Source organism: Mus caroli, unplaced genomic scaffold (assembly GCF_978045245.1).
Source record: "Mus caroli unplaced genomic scaffold, Mus_caroli_1 scaffold_14, whole genome shotgun sequence".
Classification (NCBI taxonomy): domain Eukaryota; kingdom Metazoa; phylum Chordata; class Mammalia; order Rodentia; family Muridae; genus Mus; species Mus caroli.
Window position 1 is genome coordinate 106,862,942 of NW_028227269.1, and position 21,294 is coordinate 106,884,235.

General features: G+C 52.5%; 2 protein-coding genes and 1 non-coding gene across 5 annotated transcripts in view; 1 reads left to right on the forward strand and 2 right to left on the reverse strand.

Annotated features, from left to right (window-relative positions):
* The first annotated feature begins 479 nt into the window (after positions 1 to 479).
* On the forward strand, positions 480 to 6,279 carry Slc25a47 (solute carrier family 25 member 47). The gene is made up of 6 exons (XM_021179161.3): positions 480 to 588; positions 2,816 to 2,859; positions 3,176 to 3,247; positions 3,690 to 3,872; positions 4,781 to 5,105; positions 5,424 to 6,279. Exons 1-6 carry the CDS (start codon positions 561 to 563, stop codon positions 5,702 to 5,704), a joined length of 933 nt encoding a protein of 310 aa, XP_021034820.1. The 5' UTR covers positions 480 to 560; the 3' UTR covers positions 5,705 to 6,279.
* A 3,298-nt stretch (positions 6,280 to 9,577) lies between these two features.
* The window catches only part of Wars1 (tryptophanyl-tRNA synthetase 1), a 35,879-nt gene continuing 24,162 nt past the window's right edge, over positions 9,578 to 21,294 (reverse strand). For all 3 annotated transcript variants that reach the window (XM_021178740.2, XM_021178741.3, XM_029484725.2), the window contains exons 7-11: positions 18,081 to 18,181; positions 16,268 to 16,554; positions 12,966 to 13,106; positions 10,822 to 10,979; positions 9,578 to 9,880 (exon numbers count right to left, since the gene is read on the reverse strand). In XM_021178740.2, coding sequence (XP_021034399.1) covers positions 9,859 to 9,880; positions 10,822 to 10,979; positions 12,966 to 13,106; positions 16,268 to 16,554; positions 18,081 to 18,181 — 709 coding nt within the window. In that variant the 3' untranslated portion in view covers positions 9,578 to 9,858. The remainder of the gene's footprint in view (positions 9,881 to 10,821; positions 10,980 to 12,965; positions 13,107 to 16,267; positions 16,555 to 18,080; positions 18,182 to 21,294) is intronic.
* On the reverse strand, positions 12,459 to 12,564 carry LOC115032925 (U6 spliceosomal RNA). Its single transcript, XR_003838567.2, has one exon. It is a non-coding gene; the product is annotated as a U6 spliceosomal RNA (small nuclear RNA).

The following is a 21,294-nucleotide window of genomic DNA, read 5'->3' on the forward strand; positions in this document are numbered from 1 at the left end:
TCTGGCTCGAAGGCCCCCTGTAGGGCTGCAGCCTGTGTCTTTGAGCCCCTGAACTGAACTAGCAACCCTTAGTCATAGAGACAAGGCTGCACTTTCTGCATCGGCTAGCTGCCATCAAATAGATTGGCTCTTAGATAGTGCCTGCCTCAGGCAAGTCCCCTTTGGGGTTTTGGTGGTTCCATGATGAGAACAGGCCTTTGCTTCCCCTCCCTTTTAGGGCTGGAGGTGACATGTAAAATGGGGTACATCTCTGAAGAGACCACTGTTTATGCCATCACCATAAGCAGTAGGAAGCCCGGCCTAATCTGAGTCCGGGGATAGAGGCAGACTTAGGTCTGGGAGCTGGCTACCTCCCATGACCTCTCACATGCTTTCCCGATGTTCAGGTCATTGGCACCACGAACCTTGTGGGGCATGTGAGTGTGGGCATCAAAATAGCCCGTTAAACAGCCCTAGCTCCACCTCTGCTCACAGGTATTTAAGATCTGCAGAATTTGTAGGAGCCGGCCAGTGTGGCATTGGCAGCAACATCGGAACCCTTCTCATTTTCTGTGCTGTCCATGGATTTTGTTGCTGGGGCCATTGGAGGTATAAGACTTGGATAGAGGGGTGCAGGGGCTGGGGAGGGTTGGGGTGGTGTGCTTGTGTGTGTGTGTGTGTATGTGTGTGTGTGTGGCAGCCCTGCGCAGTCAGGGTTTGAGCAGATCTATGGGGCACGGACCATGGGTTCCCACATAGCCTTGAAGATTAGGCAGGAGGCTGAGCCAGACTAGAGATTCCTGGCTTGGGAGCAGGAACTTGACCCTGTGGGCTGAGATGGCTGGAGTCCTGGGTTGCGGGTAAATGAGTCCTGGGGAGAGACAGAAGGTTCCAGGGAAGAATTGTGTACCCAGGAGTTCTGTTCGCAGGGAGCAGGGGCTAGATGTAAAGCAGGCCCAGCCGGATGGTTCTCTGGCCCACTGAGGCCTACTGCTAACATCTAGCCCCCCTGCGGCTGAAATTGTCTCCCTCAGAGGTGGCTGCCTGCTGGTCTCCCTGCGAGCACCATTGATCCTCAGGCCGGGAGGCTATTTTGAGTGAGGCACCCTTGGCCCTTCAGCTATTGTGAAATAGATGACTGTGGGTGGCTGTTTCCCACTGCTGGGAACAGCCTGGGGGCTAGAAAGGAAAGAGAGTCCCAGCTTCAGCTTCAGGGACGATGGCTCCTGGCTGTGGCTCTGCTGCCCAGGTCTTGACCTACACCATTCTGAGGCTGGCTGCTCCCCTGAGTGTTAGTGTCACAGGAAGTCACATGGAAGCCACATCCTCCTTATAGCCACAGGAAAGGTCCTAGTCAGGAGAATCCTTGCTCTGTGCTGGGCCTGGGTCCCCAGTCCTAGGGACTTGGACCCGAGCCTGTCCTTGAAGAACTCTAGATCTAGAGGTGGCCATGGAATATGGGGCCTAGCAACAAGGCCATGGGACGCAGACCCTGATCAGCATGTTTCCGGGCAGAGGCACAGAAAGGAGGCCTAAGAGAGTAGGGCTTTGAGGGGTGAATAGGAGTTGGTAAAGTGTTTGAGAGATGTTTCAGAGCCTCCTGTCAGGCACTTGCTTTATATCCTGCCCCTAGAAACTCCCTCTTCTGCTCGACCATGGGTCTTGCCATCCTGGGTATCCTTAGGATCTTTTTTTTGTTTGTTTTTTGTTTTTGTTTTTTCTTTTCGAAATAGGGTTTCTCTGTATAGTCCTGGCTGTCCTGGAACTCACTCTGTAGACCAGGCTGGCCTTGAACTCAGAAATCTGCCTGTCTCTGCCTCCCAAGTGCTAGGATTAAATATCCTTAGGTTCTTTACCCAGGGGTAGAAAGCCCAAGCACTTCACTGGCCCCTGAGTTTCTTCAAAGGTTGTGCTGTGTTATGTGGCTGTATTATGGAGGCCCTAGTTCTAGAAGTAGCAGAGGGGCAAGGAAGACATCGTAGATCTCCTGGTCCAAAGCCAGGGTTGGCACTATCAGCCTCTCTGCAAGATGAGTTAGCAGCTGTGTCCACTGTCCTCAGGTAACCAACCCACTCAGACCAGGAAATGGTTACTTAGTGGCAGGCCCGAGGCTCTGACCACCAGGCCGCCCACTGCCTGGGTCTGTGTGGGTGCTTAGAGGGCAATGGTAGGCAGTTCTGTTGTACAGAGAGCCAGATGGCAAGGAGTTGCCATTGCGTAATCCCCTCCAAGACATGACCCCCAGTGGCTTAAAGACCTCCCGCAGGCTCTGCCACCTCTCACACGTGGACCTCTTGGGGGGGGGAGGGAGTTTAGGTCACCACAGCAGCGGTGCACACTGTCCCACACTCACCTTCGGTTCCAGGCAATGACCAGGGCAGGGGTCTGGGCTGCCACCTTGACCTGTGTTCAGCATGTGCCTCTCCCCGAATCCTGGGATGTGGGGGTGTCTGCCTCCGTTTCCACACAAACACTGAGGCTTGAGGGCAAAGTTTACCTGGCTCAGAGACAGGGTTAGCCAGAGCGGAGCCAGGTGTTCTCCCAAAATGTGATGTCAGAGGGGAGGCAGAAGAATGTCTGTCCTTGGCATGGCCATTGGGAATAGCCACTGTTGGGCCAGGGTGGGGAGTGTCTAGCAAGCTTGGTAGGTGCATCCTGAGCCACAGTTACTCACCTGCAAAACAAAGGATGTAGAGATGAGGAGCCCAGGCAGGGTCAGCTGATGGTGTGGGAGAGGGGCTTACCTGAGGCTACCTCCTCCATTCCTTGGGATAGGCTCTCGCTGCTGACAGGGCCACCTCCTGCTGCTTCATGGGTCCCTCTCATTGCCTTGCAGGAGTCTGCGGTGTTGCTGTGGGCTACCCTCTGGATACAGTGAAGGTACAGCAAAGGCCTTGCCTTGGCTTAGATTGTGCTCAGTGTCTCTGGTACCCAGCTCTGGTCATCAGTTAGGATGCTAAGAGGACCTAGTTAGTCTCCCCGACTTCTCCCCCCAATCCCCCGCCTTACTCTAATACTATTGATGGTTCCCTACGGCCCTTGGGACTCTCCATCTTTCTCATCCTGTGCCTTGTTCTAGAAGGAGCTCGCTGTCCCCACTCAGTCTACGACAGCATGTGTCACCATCAAGGGGCAGAACCAGGGCTTCTATTGACTTTATGCCAGCCCTTCCTGAAACCTTCTTCCTCTCCCGCAGGTCAGAATCCAGACGGAGGCCAAATACGCAGGCATCTGGCACTGCATCCGGGACACGTATCGCCAAGAGCGGGTAGGGATGGGGCCCGATGATATGGTGGCACTTGCTAGGGATGCCCTTCCCTTTCAGCCTTAGCCTGTGGACACAGTGACTGTGCCCGGTCCAGTGGTCCCTCCGAGGTCCAAAGCTTGAGCACCTGGTATATTGATAGGGTAAAGATCCAGGGGAGAGGACAGGGGTAATTGCGTTTCTGAGGCCTGGGAGGAGCCCATCCAGGAGAAGGTTTTGCGGAAACTATACAAGTGATCTTGGGGCTTGGGGCAGGCAGGGGTTAGCTGAATATCACGCTGGCTCCATCATTATGGCCAGGCTGTTGTCTCTTCAACCCCTTACCTGACCTCAAACATCGCCAAGTCCTGAGACCCCCAAGTCTGGAGGCCCTGGTCTGGGCGATCTCAGAGCCAGGGCATTTTCTCTTGGCTGGACCAGTCCTTACTTGGTCTCCATCCCTCAGGTGTGGGGCTTCTACAGAGGCCTCTCACTGCCCGTGTGCACAGTGTCCCTGGTGTCGTCTGTATCTTTTGGTACCTACCACCACTGCCTGGCTCACATCTGCCGCTTCCGGTACGGCAGCACGGACGTCAAGCCCACCAAGGCTGACATCACACTCTCAGGATGTGCTTCTGGTCTTGTCCGGGTGAGTGGAGGCAGTAGAGGGTGGAAGGGTGTTGGAGGCTCCCAAAGAGTCTGAGTCATCACCTCCCAGATGAGATAAGGACTGAGGCTCTGACAAGTTAGACCCTGCAGGGCATGGGGACTGTGGAGAGGAACCAGGAGGCTGTCTGGGATGGGCTAGGCTCCCTCCCGGTATACTCTAGTGGAGGGGAGGAAATGGCCATAGAGACTCTCTCTATCAGTGTGAGGACCCAGAGAAATAGCACCCACGTGCCCATGACCTTCCAGCTGGGAGGGCTCCATCATCAGGGTGGCCACTAAATGCCCGAATACCACCCAATGTTACCATGAACACTTGGCATCCTTCATCCCCAGTGGAGATGGAGCGTCAGGCACCAGGACCAGGACCAGGGCAGCCAAGTACAGCTGATGTCCCTCATAGGCCAGAGTGGAGCATGGATAAGTCCTCAATTCTTAGAGCCCCATGAGCCAAGAGGCTAAGTGTACCTACTGGATATAGTGCAGAGACCAAAGGCTGATAAGCCTAGCCAGCCAGGCTTCAGCTTCTCTGGGCTGCCATCTCATCTGTAAGAGGTGGGTGAGAAGTAAGGCCAGGGGTGGAAAGATCTGATGCATCTGAGTCCCCAGTGACCACCATGCCTTGCCTTTAGCAATGTGACTTCACCACAAACGACTGTGTTGATTATAGTCTTGCTTGAACGTAGTCACCCGGTAGGTGTTAAGCCAGTGCTCTCAGAGAGGAGAGAAGCAGAAGGCCTTGGCTTTGGCCTTAGTTGGGCTGAACTGGCTTTGAGCTCAGTGCCACCAAACCCCTGGGGCCAGCTAGCAGCCCCAATCAATGGAAGGTTGTGTCCTCGAGTGTGTGGGCAGGCTGTAGACGTGTCCTACTCTGTTTCCTCCCTGTCCTAGGTGTTCCTGACGTCACCCACTGAGGTGGCCAAAGTCCGCCTGCAGACACAGGCCCAAGCTCAGACACAGCAGCGGCGGCCCTCAGCCTCCTGGACATCTGGGGCTCCCGCTTTGTGTCCCACACCCACTGCTTGCTTGGAGCCCAGGCCTAAGTACAGAGGGCCGCTGCACTGTTTAGTCACAGTGGCCCGAGAGGAGGGGCTTCGGGGACTCTACAAGGGCAGCTCGGCTCTGCTCCTTCGTGAGGGTCACTCCTTTGCCACTTACTTTCTCTCCTATGCTATGCTCTGCGAGTGGCTCACCCCTGCTGGCCATAGTCAGCCAGGTGAGTGACAGGCAGAGGGTGGGTGGGTTGGCCCTGTGACATGGGGACTAGGAGAGGAATGTGCATCATAGAAGCACATCTTTAACCCAGGCATGCTTGTACATGTGCTCTCTTGAGCTGCACATGCAGCCCGGTGACACCAAGTCAAGCTAACACCTGCCCTATTTTTCAAGTAGGGTTTTCTGAGGGGAGTGTGTGAGACTGTCCAGGGTCACACAGTGACTTTGTGCTAGAGGGGTTTATCTTCACTCAGTGAGTTTCCCAGGACTGGGTCCTGTCTCCAAGCAGCTTGCAGTAAGGTCACTGTCTTTCCTGCAGATGTCTTAGGTGTGTTGGTGGCTGGAGGATGCGCTGGGGTCCTGGCCTGGGCTGTGGCCACCCCCATGGATGTGATCAAGTCACGCCTGCAGGCGGATGGGCAGGGCCAGCATCGCTACCGGGGCCTCCTGCACTGTGTGGTGACCAGCGTGCGGGAGGAGGGTCCCAGGGTGCTCTTCAAGGGACTGGCGCTCAACTGCTGTCGTGCCTTTCCTGTCAACATGGTGGTCTTTGTGGTGTATGAGGCTGTGCTGAGGCTCACGCAGAGCCTGCTCACATAGGCACCAGTCAGCAACATCCACGCCACACAGCAGCCGGAGGCAAAGGGGAGAACGGGTAGGCTCAGGAGCCCACGGGGCTGTCACCAGAGCAGCAGAGGACCTTCTGTGCTGTGACTGAGGGGAGGCCTGAGCTCGGACAGCCCAGCTGCTGACCACAAAGTCAGGGAGTTGATCTGCCATCTGCTTGGGGGTCATGAGTCAGGATTGTGTGGGTCTCCTCGATGAGGACATGTGTCACTTGGAGTCATCTGTCACCGAACAACTGTTCATTCCTGCTTGTACTGCCATGCCCATACCCATTTCAGAGCATACCTTCACCAACCCCTCTGGGTGCTAGGCCAACCTCGAACCCCAGTTCTACTCAGCCTCCACCAATTCACACTGTGCCTTTAGAGACAGGCTAGGGACCAGACAGCAAGCTGGTTACATCTGACTACAGGCTGGGCTGGTTCCCTGTCATAGGCTGCTCAGAGAACCGAGGAATTGGTACAGGGCATCACCATTGCATACACTGCCTGTAGATCCTGGAACCTGGTTTAGGAGTGGCTGTTAATAAATGTTTCTGTGGTTGCTCAGCTGTGTCGCTCTGTGGTCTGTGGGGTCCTGGCCCTCTTACCTTGTTGCTCATCCAGTGCCCTTGTGAAGCCTGTCTGCTCATGGTGGGCGAGGAGGTGTTGAACCTTGGTCCTGGTGGCTAGGATGGACCAGACTTCTTACCTGGGTGGCTAGCTATGTAGAGGGTCACCGTGAAACCCTGCAGAGCCCTGGGGCTGGCTTTACTCCTTTTACTTTCTGGGCTGTGTAGTTTTTATCTGTGCCATCACCAGACCAAAGGATGCACCAAGAATGGGAAGGTGCTAGGTACCTTATAAAGGTTCTATGAGCCAGTGGCTTGCACGGCAGGGTAGGGTTGGGTCTGCCCTCAGGCACATAGTGGAACTAGCCTGTGCTGCTGAGGTCCAGCCTCCCTCTCTAAGCACCCTAGGGCTTCCAATGATGGGCCACCGAGAGTCAGGCTGGAGTACAGTGAGCCCACTCACTGGGTCTTCACTGAACAGTCTGTGGCAGAGCTGCCTGATCACTGCGTTAGCTGTGCATGCTCAGATGCAAAGCCTGAGCACATATGCACGCAGGCACTGAATGTCCTCCGGGGGTTTTGTTTTGTTTTGTGGGGGTGGTGGTTTGGTGATACTTTCCAGTTTCTAGAAGAGGCAAGATCTGTTTCTGGGTCAACCCTTGTCATACAGGTCCTTGGACACCAGATCTCATACACAGGGCCATTGCCTGCCAGGTCCCCCTGTCTGTGTGCTATCTCCTGGGCCTCTTCTCCAGGAAGGTCTCTGGTCCTACTACCTGGGCACGCTAGGCTCCTCCCACGGAGCCTGGCTAGCTGGCTGGTTGCTTGTCTGTCCCATCCCCAAACTGGGAGCTACCCAGGACCTCTGAGCTTCAGAAGTCTTGCAGTGAGGTCCTGGTTATGATGAAAGCCAGAGTGCTTCCAGATGGGTTGGGAGGCTACAGGGGCAGGACTTCAGGAACTAGGCATGTCTCCAGCTACAGCCTGGAGAGTGGGCTGTCCAGCTATCCTCTGCAGGCATCTAGGAGGGGCAGGGGTCACACAAGATCCAGCTGCTATGGACTTTTGAAAAACTCTCTTCACCTCATTTGGGTCACGTAGTCTGTCCAGCCTTTGTGTTCGCTTCCAGTTTCAGTAAGGTTTCTCTTTAAACAATTTCCCTATCTTTGCAGACTTGAGAGCGTCTCTGCACACATGCCCCCGCTCTGCCTGCATGCTTCGAGTACAGACTCAGCACTCCATGTCTCTGGAACTGCAATCCTGAAGCCCTGAGGTTTTAATTTCTGAACTCGAAAAGTCCACCTAGCTTAGGGAGGTAAAGACGCTGGGACATTCTGGGCCAGTGCCTGGAAAAGGACAGCTAATACAATGTCTCCAAAGTCACCAATCCTGACCCTGTCAGGTCCACTGGTGCCCGTTCATTCTTTTTTTGTTTTTATTTTTAACTGTTTTAGACAGGGTCTCACGATATAGTTCTGGCTGGCCTGGAATGTGCTATGTAGACCAGGATGGCCTCAAACTCAGACATCTGTCTGTTCCTGCCTCCTAAGGGCTGAAATTAAGACTGAGACACCGCCCCTGGCATGTCACTCATTCTGTTGTGGGAGGTTAGCTCAGCCTCTTGGCTCTCATGTCCCATGTTCCCGGGGGTCAGGGCTGTGCTCTGGTTCCTGCTGACCCTAACTGCTAAGCTGCTAGCCTAACCTAGGTTTCCAGGCTGCCACTGATGAAGCAAGTGACTTAGCAGGAAGTGCCTGGAGCTCACTGCATAGCTCAGGTTGGCTTCACCTTCGTGTCTTCTAGCCTCAGCCTGCCAAGTTCAAGGATTTTAGGCATAAAGTTAGCATCCCTGGCCTTACTTCTGCTGCCAGAAGCTTTGAAGAGTCAAGGAGAAGGAGCTGGCTGCCCGAGTGACTCACGAGAAGGGCTGGTCTCCCTACAGGGCTACCTCAACAAGAAAAATCAAGGTGTAGTTGTTTTTTTCAGTGAGAGCTAAAAGCTGCCCTTGAGTGCTCACACAGCGTGTGCTGGCTGCAGCCCTATGGGCCCAGAAGGGCCAATAGTGTAACTCTGGAGAGTTCTGCTAAGGCCTGCTTACCCCCGGATATCTAGAGCTATCATCTGTTCCTGTCAGAGGGGCTCACAGCCCCATCTGTGTGATACAGATGCCCCTTAGGATGAAGGCTGTTCTTACTGGAATTCTCTGAACCATTTGTTACTGGACACTATTCCCAGGCTGCCCCATTAAATAGCCTGCATAACCTTTTAGGGAGCTCAGAGAGACCACAGGTTTTTGGCGAATGTGGCAGTGGATGTTGCAGACCTGAGGCTACCCTTACTCTGAGGAGCAGCAGCCTTGGGCATCACCTTTGCATTTTTACATAGAGGAGATGGAGCTCCTAGGGGGACAAGTGACTCACCCAGTTGTGGCTGATGGGGGATGGGATGGCCTGGGCCCTCATTCCTCCCTGGGCCCAGGATTCCACCTAAACCATCAGACGACAGCAATGTCTCTCTCACTTCCACACTAGAACGTTCCATGGGTGCAATGGCGCTTCAATGTCAGGGCATTATTTGAGTAGCATTGGTCATCTTGGACCACAGCGAGAGAGCAAGGCAATCCTCTGTATGTTTGGCCACCTTTGGCCACACCCAGCTAGGTGAGGTGTTGGCCTGGGAAGTGTGGTCAGTCTAATGGGAGGGGGCCATGAGAGGAGCCCGTGTGACCTCCATGCCACATTCTGACACTCTCATAGGCTCTGAGTCCAAGAGCTTGGCTTCCCAGGGTGCAAATCTTAGTGTTCTCAAGACTAAGCCAGAACAGACTGCTCAGCAATAAATTCACTGTCTGGCCTTGGACAGGTCATGTTTGCCTAACTGCAGATGAGGACAGGTGGATAGGGTGAAGCAGGTTCCTTTATGGCCGGTCTCACTGCACCGCTGGCTCAGGCCTGTGCTGCTCACTACAGAATCTGAGTACCCAGCTGGCTGCAAATGGTATGTCACATGTACACACTCTCCTTAGGCTGTTGGACTGTCAAACAAGGTGGAACGGCCATCTCAGGGAGCAGGGAGGCTTCTCAGGACAAGTGGCCCCACACAATGATCCCTAGGAGCCTGCCTCTAAGCACCATGGCGTTTCACAGCTCCAAATTTTCCTAAGTGTTGCCCCCTATCACCCCCACACCCCCTCACCCCCTGCCAATGGGAACAGCTACAGCCTTAGCAGTAGGTGTAGTGCGTAGGCCTTCAGCAAGTCCACGTTCCTCTGCGGCCTACTTGGTCGGACAGTGACAGACAGGAGCACAACAAAGTTTATTGTTTTTGCCTGAAAATGATGCAAGGACAGAACACTCAGAGTGGCCCTGTGCCTTCAGAGAGGACAGACACTTCAACCAGGGGCTTTCCCTGAGATACGGCTTCTGCTTTTCCAAGACTCTGAGTGGTAGCACATTCCATGCAGCCCGCCCAGAGGGAGAACACTGCAGCCTGGACGGCTGCTGTTCTTTTCTGTCTAGCTATGGTCACCGGCCTGAGGCATGGCCAGCACACTGCTCTGGCCTGCCCCTCCCGTCAGTCAAGTGTCAAAGCAGAAGCACCTGCAAAGGGAACAGGCCTTCCTCAGAGCCCGGGGTCAGGAGACGCCGCCCTGCATGTCACAGGGTGGAGTCTCGGCCATCTGTGGGGAAGTTAGTACACCAAGGACAGCAAGCATGATTCTGGAGTGGACGGCACGTGGGAGCTGGAGGTTAGCTACCTCAGCCTCAGGTTAGTAGAAAAGACCCAGCCTGGTCCATAATCAGTGTTAAAAGCATAGAGCTCAGTTATCCGCCCGGCTTCGCGGGGCAGGAGACTGAACCGGGGCCAGCATGCATGCTAGGCGAGTGCTCTACTACTGAGCTACACCTTCAGGACAAAGCTGATGGCTTCTTAGCCAAGTATAAAGCAAAGCTTGCACACATTACATGTAAGTGTACGTGTGTGTGTGTGTGGGGGGGGCGTGGGCTGGAGCAGCGGCATGTCCCACTACATGTCTCCTTGTCAGTTTTTCACAGCAGTTTTCAGTTTTACAGTAATGACATTGTGACTCCACAGAAGCAGAATCAAATGCAGATTACCTCTAGGCTGGCTCAGAACTTATGTCTTAGCCTCCTGAGTACAGAGATGATAAAGTGCATCCCACCATGGCCAACTGGGCACATGCACTTTTAAAAAAAACTGGAATACATTTCAGAATTTGTCCTGGAACCCGAGGCCGCTAGCTGGACAGCCTTCTGTGGCCAGGGAGGCCCTACCTTTGGGCTCTTTGTGGGAGAGACTGCGGGCTGGGGTTCTATCTGACCACACAACATTAGCATCACTTGATCACCCTTAGCAGACAACAGATGCAGAGACATCAGAGAAGAAACAGCACCCAGGATGCACACGTGCACAGAGACCCAGGTCCAGGAATTACCACGTGACAGAAGCCTATTGGGAGTGTGACTTGATTTGACAGGGTGGGATTACAGACAGGTTTGCCACAGAAAAGAGACATTACTGGAAGTGGAAGGACAGCTGCCGGGGTGTCATGAACTCCTTCACGGTCTCCTCGGTGACTGCCTTGCGTCGGGCCTGGTGCTCTGCGATCAGGGGCTGAAGGACGTCTATGAGCGTCTTCTTGAGCTCCCCAGTGAGCATGGCTCCGCTGGTGTAATCCTGCAGAAGGCTGATACTGTGAGCAGTGTGTGTGTGTGTCCATGCCCTCCCTCCCTGAGCTCTGGGTCAGCCTATGTCCCTTTATGAGTTAGGTTGACAGGGTCGCGGTAGCCTGGGTCTTAAGGACATTAAATGTCTTGTGTCCGGTACCCTGGGATCCTTTTCTTCATGTCTGTTTTTTTTTTTTTTTTTTTTTTTTTTTTGGTTTTTCGAGACAGGGTTTCTCTGTATAGCCCTGGCTGTCCTGGAACTCACTTTGTAGACCAGGCTGGCCTCGAACTCAGAAATCCGCCTGCCTCTGCCTCCCGAGTGCTGGGATTAAAGGCGTGCGCCACCACCGCCCGGCTTTCATGTCTGTTTTATCTTCGTTTATTTATTTATTTTTTTTTAAAGATTGATTGATTTATTTATTATATGTAAGTACACTGTAGCTGTCTTCAGACTCTCCAGAAGAGGGAGTCAGATCTCATTACAGGTGGTTGTGAGCCACCATGTGGTTGCTGGGATTTGAACTTCAGACCTTCGGAAAAGCAGTCGGGTGCTCTTACCCACTGAGCCATCTCACCAGCCCTCTTCGTTTATTATTAAATAACCTAGAAGTCCTAGAAACCTGTTTGCTAATGGGGGCCATAAAAGGAGTGCACGTGGATTGAGGAAAGTGAGCCAGAGCTGGGAGGAGTGGAGGCCATCATCAGAACACACTGTCGCCAAAGAGACAGGGAGAACTGCATGCAGTTTCCAGCCTATCCATGTGCCCTGCTCCTCTGCCTGCCTGTGCCACTCTTCAAGTGGACAAGACAAAGCCTAAAGCATGGGCAGCGGCAGGCTGTGGACAGCTGCCTGCAGCCCCACCCCACAGGCGCTGGCCTGCTGGTGAACGGGCATTTCCTCTCTTGCTGCCTTCTCACTGCCACCTCCCTTCACCACCCTTGGCGTTGGCTCCCGTGTCACTAAAACCCTTTAAATACTTACTCCCATAATCCAAGCACTCAGGTAGCTGAGGCAGGAGGATTGTCATGAGTTTAATGTAAGCCTGGTCTATACAGGGAGTTCCAAGGCTACACAGTGAGATTCTGTCTTAAATATTAACAACCAAAGACGGCTCTCACAGTGGTCAGTCAGTGCCCTGAGCTGGCTCTCACAGTGGAGTGCCCTGAGCCGGCTCTCTCTCCTCCACCCCCACAACAGTGCATGTTTGCACATTTCTCTGCTGCTGTTTCTGTGTGATGAAAAGCTGTTTTCTATTTCATAGGATTTCCTTGGAAAACATTCCAAGGCCAGGGCTCTGCTTGTCCCAACCTGCTCCCCGAGAGGCTGTCCTGGGACCATGGACACCTAAGTCATGTGCCAGTGTGCAGTTTTACCTACACTTCTCTACTGACAAGGAAGACGACCCTCTTCATGCTTGCTCTTTTGTGAACTATCCAAGGATAAGGATTCTTCCTATGTGGTTAAAAATCTGAGTGATCTTGTTTTGTTTTATATATGGGACACTTTATGAATTTGTGGTCATCTCTGTGCAGGGCCCATGTTCATCTTCTCTGCATTGTTCTAGTCCTGGTATATATGCTGTTGAAGACAGCACCTGTTCTGTTGTTTTTTTTTTTTTTTTTCTGAGACAGGGTTTCTCTGTATAGCCCTGGCTGTCCTGGAACTCACTCTGTAGACCAGGCTGTCCTGGAACTCACAAATCCGCCTGCCTCTGCCTCCAAAATGCTGGGATTAAAGGCGTGCACCAGCATAGCCTGGCCTGTTTTTTTTTTTTTTTTTTTTTTTTTTTTTTAAATATAACATCCTGCTATGTAGCCCAGGCTATCTGGGAATTTACAATCTTCCTGCTTCAGCCTCCTGAGCAGCTAGGTCTAAATAAGTATGAACCACTGTGCCTGGCTCAGCCCAGGCCACGAAGGCTGTTCTAGCAAAGAACAAGGCCTATCTGGGCTGCTGGGCTCATGTGGGTGGGTGGCAGGGCTGGGGTCAACTCACCTTTCTGATCTGCTCCAGCCTGTCGTCATCTTCAAGGAAGAAGGTCAGATACATGAAGGACACATCCACTTCACAGTTGCCCCCAAACTGCCTGTGCTCCTCCACAGTGTCTCTTCCTCCAGAAAATGCATGCTTGTTGACCTGTGCCAGCACAGAGACCAGTCAGAGTCCCATACTGTCCCTGGACATCGGTCAGGGCCCACAGGGTGGGTTACACTAGTGACTCATGGTGAGGAGCAGGAGAGCAGGTGTTTGACCCCCGTCTCCATCCCCCACTGCCCAGAGTCACAGAACAGTATGGAAACCAAAGCAGAAGGGGCTAAGATCTAGGGAAAAGCCAAAAGGTTCTTCAGAGCTGGAGGCCAACAGAGAGGATAGCAGATGGGGCTGTATCTACTGGTGGCAGAAGAGTATACCTAACCCCATGTGCACATGAGCCACGTGGTCAGAACACAGCTGAGGGAAGCTCCACTCTTAACATGGGGTGGCAGGAAAAGCCTGTTAGGGAGGCCTGCACCCTGAAATACTCGATGTGTCTGATGGTTAAGAAAGCCCCAGATGGGGCTGGAGAGATGGCTCAGTGGTTAAGAGCACTGGCTGCAATTCCAGAGGACCTGGGTTCAGTTCCCAGCACCCACATGGTGGCTCACAACTGTCTCTAACTCCTGTTCCAGGGGGATCTAACACCCTCATATAGACATACATGTAGTCAAAATACCCATGCACACAAAATATAAACAAACAATAAAGCCCTAGATGGACCTGGAGAGATGGCTCAGTCGTTAAGAGCACTGGATGCGGGCTGGTGAGATGGCTCAGTGGGTAAGAGCACCCGACTGCTCTTCCGAAGGTCCGGAGTTCAAATCCCAGCAACCACATGGTGGCTCACAACCATCCATAACGAGATCTGACTCCCTCTTCAGGAGTGTCTGAAGACAGCTATAGCATACTTACATATAATAAATAAATAAATCTTAAAAAAAAAAAAAAAGAGCACTGGATGCTCTTCTAGGGGACCTGAGTTTAATCACCAGAACCCACTACTGTCTGTAACTCCAGTCCCAGAGGATCTGGTGCCCTTGTCTGGCCCCTACCAGGCACTCATGTGATGCACAGATATACATGTAAATGAAACACGGATACACAGAAAAACAAACAAACCCAGAAACTAATAACACGGAGCTGAGCTCAGTGATAGGCACTTACTTTAACACACAGGAGGATGAGGCAGGAGGATTGCTTGAGTTCAGGAGTTCCAGGCCAGCCTGGCAACACAGAGAAACACCATCTCCAAGCAAACAGAAGAACTAATGAGAAGAGCTGGATGTGGCGTGAGCCTTTAACCCTAGCACTCAGGAGGCCTCTGCAGGTGAATCCCTGGTAGCCTGAGGCCAGCCTGGGCTATAAGGTGAGATTCTGTCTCAGAAAAGTAAGTAAGTAAGTGGCTGGCTGGCTAAATAGGTATGAATATTAGGGGTAAAGGTTACCAGTCTTTGTACCTTACAAATGATGCCTGGATTGCTAAGGTGGTTCCCATAGTCATGTTTTGCCTGAATATTCTGTCCGTGTACACAGTTCCTAGCAGCTAAGTTCTCTTGGAGAACGGCTTGGTTTCCAGGCTGCTGACTCGAGAGCAAACGTGCCCAGAGATGGGCAGATTCTGTGTTCTCCAGGCCTTCACCCACCGACTTCCTGCTCTAGGATACACACGTGACATCTCCCTGAGTCGGTGTGCTGTCTAGAAAGTTAATGAAAGCTGAGTGGGACTGTGTGGCCCCTGGTGCCAAGCTGGTCTGTCAGAAACACAGGTGCCGCAGCCTTGTGGCTGGCGCAAGAGCAGGCTTAGGCCTTGACTTGCGAGTGACAACCAGTTGGAGATCCACCTGGCAGGCATAGAAATGATTTGTGTTGAGGGGGTGGCAAAGTCCCCTTGTCTTGTTGATTACAGGGCAATATAATCAGGGCCACCGACTGTCAGCAGCTGCATTAACCAATGGCTATACTTCTTCACTATAAGACTGAGCCTGCTGCTGGAGGCGTGAGCAGCTCTGGGCTCTGGGGATTCTGTCTGAAGATCGTCTGCTGTGGTGACTGGAGCTGAGGTGGGCCTGCCTGTGACCCATCTGGCTCTGCTCTTGTGCATGCTGCTCACCTCGCCCTTGCGTCCCAGAGTCACAGACTGCCTCTACACCCAACTCCTAAACCAAGCAGAACTCTCTCTGCACACCCGGCTTCCCAAACCTGCTCTGCATTCTTCAAGTTTCAGACAAAAGCAAAAGAGAAAGAAAGATTCCCTAAGTCCCCAATCCTACCAGCTCTCATGCTAGGCAGGGCTGGAAGACATTTCCGAAGGAAGAGCTAGATATGAAAAGTCCCCATTGTCAACCAGAACTTGTGGGACTTTCCAGAAAGCTTGGGGGCCTGGCAGGAACTCTGACTATTGTATAACAACATTCCCCAAATATGTTCCTCTTACTCCACTTAGACTTGTCCAAAGGAAATGTCAGTGACTTCCTGTAGTCGTGAGGGCTCACTCACTGGCAGCTCGGCACTGAGCAACAGCACTGGGCTCTGCACCATGTGGGAGTATAAACTCCTTTCTAGTTCTAGTTTCCAAATGACTTGTAAATATTTACCAAGTACCCACCCTGTCAGATGGGGCCCAAGTAGACATGGCAGTCCTGTTGGAGGGAACTTCCCAGTTCTGTCCAGGAGAGCACTCAGGAGGATAACAGGCCTTATCCTGGAGCAGTGTGCCAGGGCAAGAGCTCTGCACTCAGTGGCCAGACTGTCTCCTGACTCTCTGCTTCAAACAGTGTGGCCGGCCAGGCATAGTGGCACATACCATCAGTCCCAGCACTCACAGGGCAGAAGAAGGTAGATCTCTGCCACAGTCTGTTCTCAGACTCTGCCTCAATAAACAAACCGGCAGTCCCCGAAGCTGGGGGAGAAGGAAACTCAAGCACGGTAACTGCCTGCTCAGCCTGATGCTCAGAGGAGCATCTTCTACAGAAATACCGCAGGTCTCTGCTTCTGCAGCAACATGCTGGTGAGAAACACAGAAAAAATGAAATAGGAAAGCCTGCAAGCTTTCACCTAATGTAGGGGATCAAAGACTAACAAACTCCCAAACACCAAAAACCAAAAGCCCAAACTTCGATCTGCCCAACCTGAGCTCCCTGCAGTGTGCAAGTGGGTGAGGTAGGGGTGGGTGGGGCTGAGACGCAGCACAGCTGTGAGGGGAGCTGTCTGGGACCATATGGTAAGCGAGCCTTCATGCGTCCTGCTTCTCCCAAGCTCACCTTGCTCTTGATCTGCTTGGCTGTGTCAGTGAGGAAGATGGAGGAGTTGGGGTCACTGGCACTCATCTTGGTCTGAGCGCCCTGCAGGGCAGGGAAGAAGGTCGAGTGCAGCAGGGCAGGTTTAGGATGGCCGATCCTGGGAGCCACGTCCCTCGTCATTCTGAAGTACGGATCCTGGTCAATGGCACACGGGATGAGGCACTGGATATCTGTCCTGTCTCGGAAGATCTTCGGGAAAGAGTTGCTGAACGACGGCGCGGCCTGGACAGCAGGAAAACTGATCTTCCCTGGAAGAGGGGAGACAGTGGTGTGTGCTGGGCCGACCTACTGCTCTAAAGAGGGGAGACAGTCGTGTGTGCTGGGCCAACCTACTGCTCTAAAGAGGGGAGACAGTCGTGTGTGCTGGGCCAACCTACTGCTCTGGGGAATGAATCCAGTTAAGGCAGTCCGCAATGGTTTTCCTACCCCCCTGGAAAAACTAAAGAAGGCCACAAAACACAGAAAGGGAGATAAAGCCTAGCCCTCCCCAAGTCCCATCAATTTCTTCATGGAGACGGTCGGTGTGCTCAGCTGTGTCTACACCATGCATGGCTGTGGAACATATTCTCCTTCAATGTATCAGGCTGTCATGGCCACCAGTGCCACCACAGTGGTCATTCCCAGGAGCTCGCTACTCTTTACAACTCCATAGCAAGGCATCTCCTTCCTTCTTACAAATGTGAATTCAGGCTCAGGGTGTTTCTGTGGCCTGCTACAGTGCACAGCATGCGGTGCCTGAGTGAGGACTGAAGTCGGTGCCAGGCAGGCAGGGCAGTGACTCTTCACAAGACACCGCTCCTGGACTGCTCACCTCAACTGTGGATCACCCTGATGGCAGGACCCCAGTGTCACGTATGTCTCAAGAACATGAAGATCACGCTTCACTTGCTGGCAATGAATTTGACTGAACCATCCAAGAGGAGGGGAGGGGACAGGAGCAGGCAAGCACAGACAACAGAGGCCTCTCACAAGTCTCAAAGAGATGATGGCCTACAAAGGCCAACACATTGGAATGACAGAGACACGTAGAGGACATAATCATGGTTTACAGTTGGCAAATACTGTATCAGTGTGTGTGTGAGACCGTGGGAGGAGGGTACAGAGGGGTAGGAGGGGCCTGCAGTTAGTCAAAATCCCCCCCCCCCCGTGTGTGTATGTATGTATGTATGTATCTTATCTATCTATCTATCTATCTATCTATCTATCTATCTATCTATCTATCTATCTATCTATCTATCTATCTATCTCAGAACTCATTATATAGATCAGGCTGGCCTCAAAATCAGAGCTCTGCCCACTTGGCTTTGAGTGCTAGGATTAAAGGAGTACATCACCATACCCAGCTAAAAATTCTTACAACTGGAGAAACTGGGGCCCAGCGAACACTCCCACAAGAGAGCAGCTGATCCACCTGTCCTCCTGTAACTCTCCTGGGCCCTACCAAGCTCTGTAGTGATTGGGGTCACACCAGCACGTTGGAGAATCCCAGTCAGTCTTATGTCTGTCTGTCTGAGTCTGGTGGAACACCCATCTCTGGATGTTTTATATGAAGTGCTAGCATCTCAGGTCTCTGAGCAGGCACGTTACCAGACACTTGGGCTGGGCATGAGGCTCAGTGGTAGCATTTGCTACATCCATGAACCTATCCTTGGAATGCACACCTATCTGCACACACCAGGTATGTTAGCCCACTAGCTCAGGCTTTGGTGGTGCTGCACTGTGCTGGCTAGCTTCCTCTGAGCTCTGCCTGCTGCCCTCGGAGGGGTCCTCTTACCGATGCAGTCACTGTCCGTAAAGCCAAAAATGCCTTTCACTTGGTTGAAGGTGACGTGCTTTTGAATCTTCACCACGTTCCTGTAGAAGCCCGGGCTCTGCCTGCAGAGACAAGCAGAGACACACCCGAGATGAAAGGCAGCAGGGCTAAAACTGGGCAGCAGAGAGGCACGGTGCCAGAAACACACTGGGTACCACACGTGTCCAGGCCCTGGATAACAGGAACATACGGAGAGGTCATCTGTCGGCCTACAACTACAGCAGCCCCACCTCTAGCCAGTGCTGGGAAGAGCTGTGGAAGGGTCAGAACAGAGGTAGGCACAGAGGGCAGAGCTGACAGAATGTCCACATCTCAGCATGCTGTGTGCATCTCACAGAAGAAGCCCCACAACTGTCTGCTGACATGACAGTGTGTGGGAAGACACATGTGCCCAGCTGGAATGCTCTGGAACCGATGGGTGTGGCAGAGGGTGTGCCCTGTGCAGGTGCTCCTCCAGCATCTGGCAGCACCACTCCCCACTCCTGGAGTGGTGCTCTGTTCTTTGGTCAGGGCTGGAACCATGCCCAGCCACAGCCACAGGATGGACCATACTGTTTGGTGTGAGGGTCATGGATATGATGCTTAGATCCGTGACAGCTGTTCTGACACAACAGAGCACGGAAATGAGCAGAATCCAGAGTGCCACCTTCTTTTTCAGTTTTAGTTATGAGTGCACTGCCTTCATGTATGTATGTGTACCATGTACATGCTGAGTGACTACAGAGTCCAGAAGCCTCTGAGACATGTCCCTAGCCCCCACCTCTGGTGGCACCTTAGACTGGACTTGTTGACAGCACTGCTTTCTTCAGCCTAGTCCTTTGCTAGGCACTGGAAACACAGAAAGGGGGGAAGTGTGGACTGAACGCAGGGTCTGGCAGGAGCTATGCTAGAGGCTGATGAAGTGGAAACTTACGGTTCTTTGTAAAGTTGGTCAGATGGTGTTCTGCTGGGGCAAACGCATGAAGGAACGTTTGTTAAAGTGGACAGAGGTGAGAGGCTAAGGCCGACTGGCGAAGGAAGGTTTCACTGAAGCAGACACAGGAGAAAGGATTTTCTGCTAAAGCAAGCACGTGAAAGGACATGCGATGAATTCTTTGCTAACACCACGCATGTATTGGTTTGTCTTATAATCTCACAGTTGAGCTGCATTTGTCAGATTCCATACAGAGAAACAGAACAAAAACTTCTGGTGGTGTGCTGCAGTTTCTTGACACTTCTGAGGACTCGGGTGATTAGATGTACATGCTGAGGTGATGCACTGGCGGACATGTGATGTTTGGAGGGTATAAATAAAACTGAACGGAGTGAAAGAAACAGAGCTTGCCTTGGTGGTACAGCTGGGCAACGCTTGTAGGTTTCAAGTCTTCACTGATCTTTGCTTTCCTGAGAACATCTTCTGGTGTTCCTGCGGACTGAGGCCTGACTGTCTCTGCTAGGTCGACTCACTGCTGTTTCTATCCCGACTCTACCAAACTGCACTGCTGGTGTATCTGAAGTGTTTGCCAGTGGATGGAGCTGCTGCTGCTGACCTGTGAACTGAACTGCTGGTTTCCAGACAACACAGATGGGAGTTGCTCCAAAGAACCTTTCTAAACAGGTCCACTCCCCCTGTATCCTTTCTTCCCCAGTACTTCTGGTGGGTGGTGGGTAACAAGGGAGGTTAAAGGCTTTAAGTACCATCATTAAAAATAGGATTTGAGGGGCTGGTGAGATGGCTCAGTGGGTAAGAGCACCCGACTGCTCTTCCGAAGGTCCAGAGTTCAAATCCCAGCAACCACATGGTGGCTCACAACCATCCGTAAGGAGATCTGGCGCCCTCTTCTGGAGTGTCTGAAGACAGCTACAGTGTACTTACATATAATAAATAAATAAATCTTTAATAAAAAAAAAATAGGATTTGAAAAAAAATTAAAGTTACAGGCTGAACTCAATGTGGAATTTAAGTAACACTGTAACGGCAGTAGGGGCAGGTTAAGGACACTGATTTGTGAACAGATTAAGGAATGGGTTGCACCTTCTCCTTTTCCTCTTTTCTTCAAGGATTGGCTTGCCTGTCTCCAGCTAGGGGGTGACACAGGACAATGGCCCTTGTGAGATGCTAGTACCATGCTTCTGGACTGAGCATTGGGCACAATAAATGTCGGTATCGGAATTAGAGAGATGGATCCGTGGTTAAGAGCACTGGCTGCTTTTCCAGAGGACCTGGGTTTGTCCCCAGCATCCACGTGGTGGCTCACAGCCATAAGTAGTTCTAGTGCCAGGATATCTGAAGCCACCTTCTGGTGTCTGTGGGCACTGCACGCATGTGGTATACGGACACACATGCAGCCTGTGGATTGTGAATGAGACTGGCTCCCAGAGGCTCATGCATTTATATGCTCAGTCCCTAGTTGATGAACTGAGTGAGGATGAGAAGGTGTGGCCACTAGGAAGTTAGTCACTGTGGGTGGGCTTTGAGGTTTCAAAAGGCCCCATGGACAAGCATGGAAAGCTCCCAGCCACTGCTTCAACTTCTGTGTGCTGCCACCTTCCCGCCATGATGATGATGGTGTAAGCCTCTGAAAGAACTGTCCTGATCATGGTGTCTCTGTACCGCAACAGAAACCCTAAGACACAGGTAAAACACTCAATACACATGAAATGAAATTCTCACCCATCACATGTGTGGTACTCTGTTAGAGTGGCAGAAAAGCGCCTAAGGCGCATATGACGTGGCACAGGGACAGGCACAACCCCCTTTGACAAGTATGGTCCTGGCTTCTCAAATGAAGGCTGAAGCCTGAGGCTCCAGGTCATGGTCACAGGCCCTGAGCATACAGAAGCTGAAATCCAACCAGGTTCACCCAGCCTCAAAGCCTGGGCCGCCTTCTTTTTTCCCCTTTCTTTCATCATGCCTGAGCTCTGGGCAGCTCAGATGGAGTGTGATGGAGAGCTCCTGGGTGGCTCTGGGCAATGGGGCCCGGGACTAGCAGAACAGGGCACGGCAGTCCACAGGGTGCAGGTCAGCAGTGGGTATTCTCTGGAGCTTCTACTTAGTAGCCGGCAGAGGCTCATGCACTGGGAGAGCAGGGTGAGGGCAGTGTAGGAACAGCCCTCCATCTCGTTATGCAAGCGACAGAACAGTGCAGGGCATAACCTTTGGGAAGATACAGTCTGTCTGCTGCTAAGACAAGAG

Bases quoted from the DNA above. Each gene is read 5' to 3' on its own strand.
- Slc25a47 (XM_021179161.3), top strand. From the start codon at position 561: ATGGATTTTGTTGCTGGGGCCATTGGAG. The intron at 3,248-3,689 runs GTAGGGATGGGG...TCCATCCCTCAG, and splicing joins ACACGTATCGCCAAGAGCGG to GTGTGGGGCTTCTACAGAGG. The intron at 3,873-4,780 runs GTGAGTGGAGGC...TCCCTGTCCTAG, and splicing joins GTGCTTCTGGTCTTGTCCGG to GTGTTCCTGACGTCACCCAC.